The following is a 12,889-nucleotide window of genomic DNA, read 5'->3' on the forward strand; positions in this document are numbered from 1 at the left end:
AGGGGCCATTTCCCCTTTTAGAGTCCACAGCCTCAGGATCTGCTCAGGGAAACCTCCGGCCCCCAAGGCAGAGCCTATGATGTGGCTGTCAGTCAAGCCACGGGGCGGGCACATGACCCAGGCTCAGCCAGCTGGGAACCTTCTGTAAGGACTTTGATTATTATTATTATTTTAAATAAATTTATTTTTGGCTGCATTGGGTCTTCGTTGAGGTGCGCGGGCTTCTCATCGCTGTGGCTTCTCTTGTTTCGGAGCACGGGCTCTAGGTATGCAGGCTTCGGTAGTTGTGGTGCACGGGCTTAGTTGCTCCCTGGCTTGTGGAATTTTCCTGGGCCAGGGTTCGAACCTGTGTCCCCTGCATTGGCAGGAGAATTTTTAACCACTGCGCCACCAGGGAAGTCCCAGGACTCTGATTCTTAAGGATGGAGAAGCTTATGGAAAGGGGTTGGGAGGGTTCATTTGGGAGGTTATCCCCCTGAGTTCCTGCTGCCTGGATCTCCAGGGCTGCCCTAGGCCCCGGTCCTCTCTGGGCCTGGGTTTTTAGCCTTTCTTCCGATTCTGTGCAATGTCTCACAGCCTTCCGTTGATGCTCTCTTTGTCCAGAGTAGCCCTGTCAGTTTCTGTTGCAGGCATTCAGAGATCCTGGTGGATACACTCTGGCTCCAGACACATCCCAACTTTGACCTTCACCTTCTGCTTTTAAGTATCTGCCTGCATTTCTCAGTCCATGCATGCTACTTTGTGCCTCTGAACCTTTGTCCCTGCTGTTCCTTCTGCCGGGAATGTCTTTCCCACCTTATTCTCCTCATTGATTCTTATCCCAAGAACCACCTCAGACACTGTCAACTCTGGGGGGACTTCCTCCAATCCTCCTCTATACCACACCCCTGCCTCCAGGCTGGCTCTGGCCCTCTGGGTAGCCCTAGGCCCTGGGCTTCTCTCCCTCAGCAGCAGCATTTCCTCGTCTGAACCCAAGACCAGATGCAGGCCCACCCACCTCCATTTCTCAGTTGGCCACAACAAATGTTTTTTGGGCTCCAGAATCATGGAGGGTCATACAGGCAGCTCCCTGGGGACCTGCTCAGGGATTCCTCCGCCAGCTAGGACCAAATCCATTGCCTGCTGCTGAGGGGTCATGAGGGGAATTGCTGAGGACTGCGAGATTGGGAATCGTCCCAGAATAACAATGAGCCTGACTCCTCCGGGTTGGCCATTGCTCCAGCCCTAGCCTTTGATCCAGAGCCTGTGCCAGCCTTTGTCATAGCCCCAGCCGCTGCCCCAGCTCAAGCCACAGACCTGACCTCACACCCCACCCTCGGCCCCAGCCCTGTCTCTGCCCCTGCATAGGCCCTTCCCCCCACCTCTGCCCTCACTGCAGACCCCCAGCATCCTTCCCAGTGAGACCCACCCAGGCTGCCCTCTGTAGAGGCCCTGCCTCTGATCGAATGGGGCTTTCGGTGGGGAAGGACTGGCCAGTTAATTGGGCGGTGAATAGAGCAGGTATATCAGAGGTAGGTGCCACGCCCAACTCCCCTCAGTGGCACAAGACCTGCAGCTCCAACAGTAGGTGACAGAGCCGAGCCTTAGGCAGGGGCAGGGGCAGGATCAGGTTTAGGTCCTGAAGGTTCCTTCTGTTCCTCACCTCTCCTGCCCTGGGCCAGACTATGTCCTGAGCCGTGGACAGGGCTGAACCCTCCATGGTTGCTGAGTGCCCCAGCTGGGGAAGTGCCCGAGCTATAGCCACCCAAAATCAGGTAAAAGGAGGCAAAAGGGGGAGTCCCAGGACAAGCCAGTAGGATTGGGGAAGCTTGCAAGGTTGGGGTATCAGTAAAGACCACCACAGATGACCATCCTTGAAAGAAAGGCAAAAACAGCCCAAGTCTCCTCTGAGGTCACCAACGCCTCTCCACCCCTTCTCCTTGGGAACTGAACCAGGGCAGCAGGGGTGGGGAGGGCCACAGGACCTCGGGGAATCAGGCCGTCCACTCCACCCACAGGTCGATCCTGCAATGGACACATCATGAGGACAGAAGCCAGCACTGTGATGTCACAGCTCAGCTGCGGCTTTGTGCTCCTGGAGCTGTCGAGTGAGTCAGCTGGGCCCCTTCCTCCTTCCCGTGCTCATGTACCTGTGTCCGATGCTCAGGGCTGGACAGGTTGACTGTGTAGCCCCACCCCTTCTCCCCCTGCTCCTCCCACATGCTGGGGCGGGCCCAGCAGATGGCCAATGAACAGCACGCTTAGGGAGACTGTCTTCTTTTGGCCATAACTAGCGACCAGTCTTAGGTGAGCGGCCCAGGAACTCTTTGCAAGGCTGTGTTGAAACCACCTGTCAACTAGGCCACCTTCCCAGCTTGACCGTGAGCTCATTCAAAGGGTCTATCCTGGTCCCCAGTCTAGCTCTGTAGAAGCTCAGAGTATATGATGTCAGTTAAATGCATAAATGGCTGGAGGGACGGGTGGGTAGAGATAGATGACAAAGGTATCTCCTTCCTATGTGGGCTACTCTCTCACCCGTCCCCAGCTCTGACCCTCGGAGTCTTTCCTGAATGCTCTTGGAAGCTAGCACCTGTTGGAAGCCCCAGGCATCTTGGCACCCATGGGACTTGACGGTGATGGAGCTGTCCCAGTTATGGGGTGACAAAGGCAATAATGCCACTGCAGAATGGCACATTTGGTCCCTCCAGCGCTGGGGGGCACAGCTCAAAGACCTCAGACTTTGAACTTAATGAAAGCCGAGTCCAAATCCAGCCCTGTTGTACATCCTCAAGCTGGTCACAGGGGCCTCTCTGAACCTCTGTTTCCTTTTCTATGAAGTGGGAATGTGAACTGGCTTCTGAGGACCATCAGGAGAATCAGAAGAGAAAGCTGCTGTCTTGACTGTTGCTGTGGCCATCCATCTTCTTCCTGCCTGGCCCACGTGGCCCTCATCCTCCAGTGTAGCCTGAGGTGGTGAGGGGCAATGTTGGCGACCGTGGACACAGGCCAGGAGGCTGGCCTGAGCAATACCGGTGACAAGGACCGGGACCTGCAGGTGCTGTTCCAGGAACTCTGCCAACTCCAGGCAAAGTACGAGCTGTCCCAAGCCCCGCCGTGCCCCCTGCCTCAGCCCCAGGGCCACCTGCGGTGGGCTAAGCAGCTGGGACTGAGCAAAAATGCCTGAGGAGGCCAGGCCAGGAAATGAACGGGGAGGGGACTGAGGCCCGGGGTGGGGGGGGGTAAGTCAGCAGGGGCAGCTGATTGGCGAGTGGTGGGGAGGTGGGGGGCTTGGCTCCCACCCTTTGAACTCAGACCTTGGGCCAGTCCCAGGCCCTGTGCAAGCTTAGTCTCCCTCCACGAAGGCAGGGCTGTGGGTGACCATCCCTACGCCTCTGTCAGCTCGGCCCCTCTAAAATCAGCCTGCAAGGTTGCTGCTGTGTCTCCAAGCAGACATCCTGAATCCTTGCCCCTTGGTGACTCTCAATTTCAGGCTGCCCACGAAAGCCTGAGTTATATGCAAAAGGATGGATTGATATCTGTGAGTGATTTTATGGAGAAAAGTCCCAACCGGTCCATCGGATTCTCATAGGGCTTCCCAACCTCCCCACTGAAAGGTTTAGCACTGTAGCTCACAGGGCCCCACGTGGTATTTGCAGGGGGAAGACAATTTTTTCCTGCATTTTTCAGGACTGTATGGATGAGAAAATCGGGCCTGAGAGGCAGAGTGGCTTGCCCTGGGGAAGTCAGCAGTCACTCAGAGATACCCACCACAGCCTTTCCTGCTCTGCCCTCTGCCCTTGACCACTGACCTTGAAGGCGACCAGGGTGGGCAAGCTATTGGAGACTCATCTTACTTGGTGATGCCCCCTGATGGCTGGGCAGCAGCACGTGGCTGTTGCCCCTCTGGGGGCTGCCGGGGCCCCAACCACAGACTGAGTGCTTATGATGTGCTGGGAGCCCCAGACCCGGTCCCCACCGGCCTATGAGGGAGGGGTCTGGTTACCCCTGTTACGGACGGGCCAGCCAGGCACAGAGAGGCAAAGCCTGTGGCCGGATCACCGGCTACTGGGGGCTCAGACCATCTGCCACCAGCTCCTCCTGCAGGAGGGGCTCCATAGACCCCATGCCACAAAGGCCCGGCCTCGCTGGCCCCCAGGCCCCTTCCTCATGGCCTGACCACAGGCATCTCTTTGACCTCTTTGTGGCTCAGTTTACTCAGCAGTGAAATGGGGGTGGAGAGACTCAAGTCAGCGGCCCATTGATGGGGTCAGTGACCAGCCCAGCCCGGATCCGTGCAGATCCACAGAGGCTGGCCCTTGCCAGGGGTCACAACCTGGAAGTCCCCAAACCGTGTTCTCACGTCTGCTCTCTCGCCGGCACTGAAATGTCTCTACAGACAGAGGAAGCTGAGGAGAGAGGTCATAAGGTTTTTGAAGACTATCTGATCAAGGTCCTTGAGAAAGTCCCCAAGGGTACGTAGCTTCCTCAGCAGGCACCTCCCAGCCTGGGAACCTGGGCGCGTGTGAGCTCGCTGAGCACTGAGCTCCCCTGCAGAGTGGGGATCCACAGGCCGGTGCCACTGTGGTCGAGCCAGCCAGGGCACCAGCCATGTGGCCTGCAGCAAGTTCTCAACGTCTCTCTTCAGTGGGAACAGCAACAGTTCCGTGGGCTGGATCCTTTATGAGCACGTAGCCTGGAGCCCGATGTCTAGCTATAGCACCCAGTAAGTGTCAGCTGTTATTATTACCTCATCTGTCTTTGATTTTGCTCTTAGGAACTAAAATTACACAGGCATCTGAAATGAGTTTTGTGTTCTGTTTTACCATGATTTGCACCAGAATCCACTGTTATCAGTGCTGAAAACTTGATAGGGAAGAGAAGGGGAGACAAACATACATAATTTTATTATCGTCATTGTCTTTACATCACCAATAATAAAAATAACTATTACTGTTTATGAAATATTTACTCTGCGCTAAGCTCTTTAGTAAATCTTTTTTACCCCTCTTGAGGAGCTGCTGAGAACTGTGTTACCCAGGCTCAGTGAGGTTAAGGGACTTGACCAAGGTCTCCCAGACAGGAAGTGGTGGGGCTGGGTCTCAGACTCTGGTCTACCTGATTTCAGAGTCACTGTGCTAAGTGCTCTGGAGCTGCAGGAGCCCCAAGGACTCTGCCCTGGAGGTCAGGGAAGGCTTCCTGGAGGAGGGGGCCATTCATGGGGCTCACATGCGTTCAGCAGAGGGGAACAGCACTGCAGGCAGAAGAACAGCACAGATGCAGGCTGGAGCCAGGCCCTGTGCAGTGGGTTTGGGGTTGAGTTCCAGTGTGCTGGAGCGCCATTATCCGCCAGGGGTCGCTGGGAGATGTGATTGGAAGGTTGAGCAGCACCAAAGAGCCTTGAGCACCAAGCCAAGGGGGGGCGCAGGCCTCCAGGTCAGGCACGGGGTGTGAAGCAGACCCAGCACCCAGCGCTGCTTCTAGAAGCCTCCTAGTTTGGGACCTTCCTAATTCAGCAGTTCAACCCTGTTCAACCCATCCAGAATGAGCAAAGCTGGGGACCCCGTCACACGGGACAGCAACAATCCCTGTCCTCTTCCTGCAGGCTCCCCCAGTCAGCAGCCCCTCCCGGGGTGGCGGTGGGGGGTTCTCCTGCCTCACTGGGCAGCCTTGATCCAGAATGCTTGCTCTCAGCCCCGGTGGCCTTTCAAATGCAGATTCTTCTCTTGAAGAGGTGGGAGGTCAGTGATGGGGCGCTCTCAACTTCGGGGCTCCAGTGGACAGCAGAAGTCCCACCTACATTACTAGTATCACTGCAGGGGCAGGTGAGGGCTGGGCATTCTATGCCCACCCCTCCTGCCATGCACTGTCTCTATAGGCTACAACCAAGGGGAGGAGCCAGAGGAGGTCCCGGTGGAGGCCATGGTGGGGCACTATGGGAAGCTCTTCGCAGTCAGCCAGGACATCCAGAAGCTTGTGGAGGCCTTCTTCAAGATGAGCCAGGCCGTCCACCAAAGCCTGGAGGGAGTCTCTAGAGGGAGGCCATAGGGCTCTTATGCCGGTAACAGCTGCCTGAAGCCCGGCTCATCCTCCTTGGCCCAGAGAACTGGGACGTAGGGACCCCCTTCCCTCTGCACCCCCAGAGAAGGCCTGAGGCAGGGGCGGGCTCCTGAGAGGGTCTGAGTGGGGCGCTCGCTCCAGAGCCTTGTTCTGTACCCCTTTCCCTCCCTTTCTGCCGGGTTTCTCCTGAGGAAGACTCAGCTTATCCTTAAAAGGTATTCTTCGTGGTAGAAAACTCAGGAGTTCTAGATTCAGACAGACTGGGGTTCAAATTCCAACTCAGCCTCTGACTAGCTGCATGGCCCTGGGCGCGTTTAGACCCCCTCTGAGCCTCGTTTCCTCATCTGTGACGTGGGGGCAATTCAACCTAGTTGGTAGGCTGTTGTGAGACACTGAACACAAACTGTCTCAGAGTTAAGTGCCCCAAGAGGCCATCTCCCTCATAGTTGGTTCATCTTCTAATAAATTGAACTTTCACCCCAAGGGATGGGCATTCCATCCGGAAGAAACTGCCCTGGCAAAGGCATGGCATGATGAATTTTTGTGCTGCAGCTGGGGCCTGGGGACACGGAGAAGACAGAGGATGGGGACATGGAGAGGAAAGGGAGGCTGGTGAGTGGGCTGATTCTCGCAAAGGACAGTGGCATGGCATTTGCAGCCAGTCTCTGCCCCCTAGTGGTAGCACTGAAAACCTACACCATTTTGTACGGATTTTTTCCTTCGTGGGCGGGGCACTGTGAGAAGCACTTAACAAGCTTTATCTCATTTAAACCTCACCCCAGCACCCGGAGGCAGGTGCTTCTATTCCTAGAGCTGAGACTAGAGGAGAGGAGTGAGGTAAGCATGCAAGTAGAAGGTTGGATCCCAACTTTATTGAGAATTTTAATACTTTGTTCATCATGGATTTTTTTTTGCATTAACTTTGATTTTTAAAAAACACTGCATTTGGGAATTCCCTGGTGGTCCAGTGGTTAGGACTCTGCGCTTCTACTGCAGGGGCACAGGTTCGATCCCTGGTTGGGGAACTAAGATCCCGCAAGCTGTGCAGTACGGCCCAAACCAAAACCAAACCAAAAAATTGCATTCAAATATTATTTATATTAATTCTGAGTTAAATATTGCACCTTAGTCCCAGGCATGCCATTTTTCTCATTTTCAAAGTAAGAAAACTAGGCCTCAGAAAAGTGTGGACACATGTATATCCTGTGTCCTCCAAACACGTCTCCGCGGGGCCTGGCGTGGGAGTGCACCCAGCACATCCTGTGCCCCGCAGGCCTGGGCCGCAGAGGCTATCACAGCCTTGCCCCCTGGTGTCCTCCCAGCCATTCCTGCAGCCGGAAGGGCCCAGACAGGTGGTTCTGCTTATGGTGAGAAAAACGGGCTTATGGTGAGAAAAACGGGCTCCAGGAGCTGAGCTGGGATTCGAACCCTAGTCATCCTACACGTCCATTTTCCTGCATCTCCTGGTGCCTTAAAGGGCCCTGACCACCCAGAACTTTCCCCTCCTCCACCCCCATCATCACTCAGACCCCTGAGCCGTGAGCTCCTCGGGACCAGGCCCAGGGCAGGTGCCCCGGGAGGTCAGCTGCACCGAATTGACCAGCCACCCTACCACAGAGCCTCAAGATCCGGCTCTTCCAGCTGCAGAAGAAGTGTCACCGCAAGCAGGAGCAGTGGCGGCAGCTGGAACACGGTGTCACCTACCAGAAAGACACAGGCAGCTGTGATGTGAGTCCAGTCCACTGGCTGGGGTGGGGGGCGGGCAGCACAGGGGCCGGGGGCTGCTGTCTCCTGGATAATGATTGGCCCCCAACACACACACACACGCACACACATGCGCACGCACACGCACACCACTTACCCACTTACCTCTCCCTGGTGACTGTTAGCTTTCAAAGGGCTTCTCTAAGACGAGCCAGATGTCATGTGACAGGTGGGAGAACTGAAGCCACAGATAGTTAAGGACCAGCTGGGATGCCCCCATACAGTCCCAGGGCCTAGCATCTGCACTCCTAAATATTGGTTGATTCTTACTCATATCTATTCACAGACGAGAAGAACGAAGCTTGGAAAGAGGAAGTCAGGGCTAAAGTCCAGGGCCAGGATTTCTGGGTTTAATCCCTTGAGCTACTCCTTCCTGGCCTGGAGAATGTGGACTAGTTATTCTCCGGACCCCCGGGTCCTCCCCATAGCAGAGCCTGTGCCCTTCTGGCCTTGGGGGCTGCCTGGAGGACATGGGGGAGCAAAGGCTGGGGCACAGGGCTGTGCCAGGCACACTCCACCTGGGCAGGGCGCAGTCAGCAAATGTGGGACCTTCTCAGGCTCTAGTTTGGAAGACATGAGGGTTGGGGTCTGTGGGCTGCTGACTTCCAACCAAGGAGCTTTGAAGGGGAACTGGATTGGCCACAGTTTATAGAGTCTGTTATGGGTCTTCCTCTTGAAGGTGAGAAGTAAGGTTGCTGATCACAACCCTGAAGGCCTGAAGTCCACACCTCTGGAGCTTCCCAGAGTGAGGAGCCCTGGGTTCCCCCATGACCCCTCCTGGTCCCTCCCCTGGGTGTGGACCACGGATGTGCCCAGCCGGGAGGACCCTCTTGGAAGTTAGTCAGTCCGGTGTCCCTCTTTGCAGAGGCGGATGCTCTGGCCCCGAGGTGGGGAGGGACTCGTCCAAGCCCTTTTGGTTGTAGAGCCCAGACCAGCAGGAGGAGGCGGCTCCTGGCTTCAGGACACGTCTCTGGCCTGAGTGAGCTGGGGACAAGGGGCAGGGAATTCTGGGAGGGGCCCGAGTCTGCAGAGCCGGCTGCTAAACTGCATGCAAATGGTCATCAACAGCACGGCCCAGCAGTGCTGCGCCTCTGCCCACGGCATGCCCAAGGGCACGGGTCTCTTCTCCAAGCTCGACCTCATCCGGGTGAGGACTCCCGTGCCCGGGCTGGCCTCCGGCCTGAGCCTGTCCTCGGCCTCGGCTCATGGGGCATGGGTGGTGGGCTGCCCTATTCCTCCACGGCTGCATGGCTCCTGCACAGGTGCGGTAGGGTCTCAGGGTCTCTTTTAAGCTCTCAACAAACTTGTAATGAACGCTCATTGGTGCAGGGTCAGAGGGTTGTAAAGGAACTCCTGCCCTGCCTGGTTTTAATGTGTAGCCCCACCCCGGCACATCACACACATACACACACACGGGGTACACACTCACACAGACACTCCTATGGGCTCTCCACACACCCTGCAATATACACAAAACATACGCTGACACACTGCAAACACACCAAGGTGCACACAGATGTAGTCACGTTTACACGGGGAGGCACATTTCAGTGACCGACGGAGCCTCTGTGCAGGGTCCTCATTTTAAACTTCAGACTCTCGTCAAGTCCACTGAGATTTCCTTTCTCAGTTGGAGGGTCCCCACCAGGACCAAACTCCCACCAGTCATAATGCTGATGCTGCAGTAATGGAGGTCATGTGATCAGGTTGGCTTCCACCCACAGCAACATATCTTGTTTTCTTTTTAATAATAGCTTTATTGAGATATAATTCTAGTACCCTAAGATTTACCCTTCTAAAGTGCACACTTCAGTGTTTTCAGTACAGTTGCAGAATTGCGCAACTATCATTAGTATCTAATTCCTGAATCTTGTCATCACCTCCCCAAAATACATTTTGTATCTGGCTTCTTTCACTTTGCATGATGTCTTCAAGTTTCATCCACATGGCAGCACAAATCATTCCTTTTTTTTTTTTTTTTTGTGGTACGCGGGCCTCTCACCGCTGTGGCCTCTCCCGTTGCGGAGCACAGGCTCCGGACGCACAGGCTCAGCGGCCATGGCTCACGGGCCCAGCCGCTCCGCGGCATGTGGGATCTTCCTGAACCGGGTCACGAACCCGTGTCCCCTGCATCGACAGGCGGACTCTCAACCACTGCGCCACCAGGGAAGCCCAAATCATTCCTTTTTATGGCTGAATAATATTTTGCTGCATGGATAGACCACACTTTGTTTATCTATCCATTAGTTGATGGACATTTGGGTTGTTTTCATTTGGGGGCTATTATGAATAATGCTGCTATGAACATTCATGCCCATGTTCTTGCATAGACATGTCTTTTCAGTTATCTTGGGTATATACTTAGGAGTGGAATTTCTGAGTCTTGTGGTAACTCACGAGGTAACTCAGCGAGGAACTGCTGAACTGTTTTCCAAAGTGGCTGTGAAATTTTACAATCCTATGATCAAAATATAAGGATTCCAGTTTCTCCATTATCCTTGTTAACACTTGGTGGTCTGTCTTTTATAATTTAGCCATCCTAATGGGTGTGAAGTGGTATCTCATTGTGGTTTTGATTTGCATTTCCCTGATGATTAATAATGTTGAACATTCTTTCACGTGTTTATTCGCCATTTGTATATCTTCTTCGGAGAAATGTCTATTCAGATCCTTTGACCACTTTTTAACTGGATTCTTTGTCTTTTTATTGAGTTATAAATATTCTTTGTATATTCTGGATAAAAGTTCCTGATCAAATATACGATTTGAAAATATTTTCTCTCATCCTATGGACTGTCTTTTCACTTTGATAGTGTCCTTTAAAGGGCAAAGATTTCAATTTTGATGAAACGCAATTTATATATTTTCATTTTAGTTACTTGTGCTTTAGGCATCATATCTAAGTAACTATTGCCTAATCCAGGGTCATGAAGATTTACACCTAAGTTTTCTTGTAAGAAGTTTATAGTTTTAGCTCCAATATTTAGGTTTATGATGTGTTTTTAGTTAATTTTTGTATATGGTATGAGATAGGGGTTCGCTTTCATTATTTTGCATAAGGATATTCAGTTGTCCTGATACCATTTGCTAAAAAACGTGCTCTTTCCTCATTGAATTGTCTCCTCATTCTTGTCAAAAATCAATCGGCTGTAAATGTGAAGGTTTATTTCTGGACTCTGAATCCTATTCCATTGGTCCTTACGTCTGTCCTTAGCACTGTCTGGATCACTGCAGCTTTGTAGTAAGTTTTGTAATTGGGAAGTGAGTCCTCCAGCCTCACTTTTCCTTTTTGAGGTTGTTTTACTCTTGTAACTGCATGTCTTGCATCGTGAGTGGAAGTTCCGTGTCTGGGTGGGTTTCAGGTCTGGTGTGACCCAAGGCTCAGTGACACCACGAGGACCCGTCCTTTCCATCCTCCTTTGTCTGCCAGCTTCAGCACTGGTTTCATCCTAAGTCATAACTTGCTTTTCTCTTTCGAGGCAAGTTCAGTGGAGTTGTTTGAACTCGGGATTCTTAGCGCCTCTGGGACACTGGGGGCGAGTCCCATGGCCAATGTTTTCTAGCAGCAAGAGTCCACAGTGAGCGAGCCTGCGTCTTAGTTGAGAAGAGCTCAGGAGAATTTCACAGGCAGTTATCAGGGCCTCTCTGCTCCATGGCACAGCTCTTGGGGCACCATTCACAGTGAAGGCTGCATAAATGGCATCCCCTGAGGCATAGATCCTTCACATCATGATATATGAATGAGCATTTAAGTAAGGGCACATTTGCCCTACAGTCACAGTGTATTAATTTCATCTTCTTCCCCCGCAAAAAGGAAGAAATTACCCAGTGATGTCAGGGTGTCCCAAAGATCTCCCTCAGCAATCAGTCAAGTCTCAGAGTCACCCACATGCGCTCGGCATGGTACTAGGGAAAGAGAGGTGGAGGGAGATAAAGGTCACCTGGCCCTTAAGAAATGAGTGCCGCTCAGAGAGGGAGGCTGGGGGAAGTCAGGGTGGGCTTCTCGGAGGAAGCAGTGAGAAGAGGCAGGCAACCACATTCAGGAAGCTGCACAAGGACCTGGGCTTGGAGCCATCCAGCTCTGCCACTGCTGGGCTGTGTCGCTTCAGACAAGTCACTTAACCTCTCTGAGCCGCAGTTTGCTCATTTGCCAATTGGCATTGATACCACATCTTTGGCAGCGCCCTTGTGAAGACTAAAGGAGACGCAGGTCAACCTTGATGTTGCTTTGGTCCCTGGGAGGTGGTGTCCAGGGGCCAGAGTACAGTCAAGTGAGAGAGATTTCTTTTTTCTCTTAGGAATTTATGTTGGACACAATGGAGACTGTGAGATTCATCTCACTGCTCAGGGGACCCAGAGTGTGCTGGACAGCAGACAACCCCAAGGACCGGGGCCTCAGAAGGTACCCCAGACCATTCAGGAAACATTCAAAGAGTCAAGATTCGATCCCCAGGACCCCCTTTCCTAGCACCCAGACTTCAGAGTCCCCAGCCTGTACTGACACAACCCAGGGCCACCAACCCTGCCAGCATCACGACCATCTCTTTACCTGCTTGGCCTCCTTTTTTCACCACCAGAGCTCCTGAGTGGGTGGGAGGCAGAGGTCAGTGAGAGGTGGGGCAGCTAGGGCCAGGTGGGGTTGAGGGGGCACTGTTCCCTGCATTGGGGGATTGGCAGGGATGGAGGTGAGGCCTGCCTGGGACCGTGGGCAAGACAGAGGGAGGTTCCCGAGTCAGAGGCAGCAGCCAGGTGGGAAGTCCCAGGTTGGAGACCTGCACCCAGAAGCCGGGGATGCATTTCTCGCTGTCATTGGTGGGTCTGTCTGGGGCCAAGGAGCTTGAGTGGACGCCCGACTATTGGGAACGCTGCAGTCATAGGAACTCTCACAGAGAGCCACCCTGAGCTATAGGATGCGTGGGAGCTGGCCTGGCCCACAGCAGACCGGGGGTGCTCAGCTTGTAGGAGAACATCTCATCACTGGTTCCCAGAAGCTGGATACCAGTTTGGTGCCTTCTGCCCACCTGAGGGTCCCTGAGCTGCCTGGAATGAGTGCTACCCTCAGGGGGCCTGGGGGCAGGGCAAAGCCCCT

At 53.7% G+C, this 12,889-nt stretch overlaps 1 protein-coding gene and 1 non-coding gene across 2 annotated transcripts; both read left to right on the forward strand.

Moving 5' to 3' along the window:
- The first annotated feature begins 538 nt into the window (after positions 1 to 538).
- On the forward strand, positions 539 to 12,398 carry CCDC197 (coiled-coil domain containing 197). The gene is given in 9 exon segments (XM_027120431.1): positions 539 to 3,069; positions 4,376 to 4,395; positions 4,398 to 4,451; positions 5,418 to 5,426; positions 5,867 to 5,997; positions 5,999 to 6,037; positions 7,654 to 7,756; positions 8,802 to 8,947; positions 12,099 to 12,398. Coding segments are annotated over 9 exon segments (897 nt in total). The 5' UTR covers positions 539 to 2,962; the 3' UTR covers positions 12,387 to 12,398.
- TRNAR-UCU (transfer RNA arginine (anticodon UCU)) lies at positions 6,990 to 7,061 on the forward strand. The gene has a single exon. It is a non-coding gene; the product is annotated as a tRNA-Arg (tRNA).
- Positions 12,399 to 12,889: the final 491 nt, after the last annotated feature.

Source organism: Aethalodelphis obliquidens, unplaced genomic scaffold (genome assembly GCF_003676395.1).
Source record: "Aethalodelphis obliquidens isolate GAN/ISIS:26980383/991018 unplaced genomic scaffold, ASM367639v1 scaffold21, whole genome shotgun sequence".
NCBI classification, from domain to species: Eukaryota; Metazoa; Chordata; class Mammalia; order Artiodactyla; family Delphinidae; genus Aethalodelphis; species Aethalodelphis obliquidens.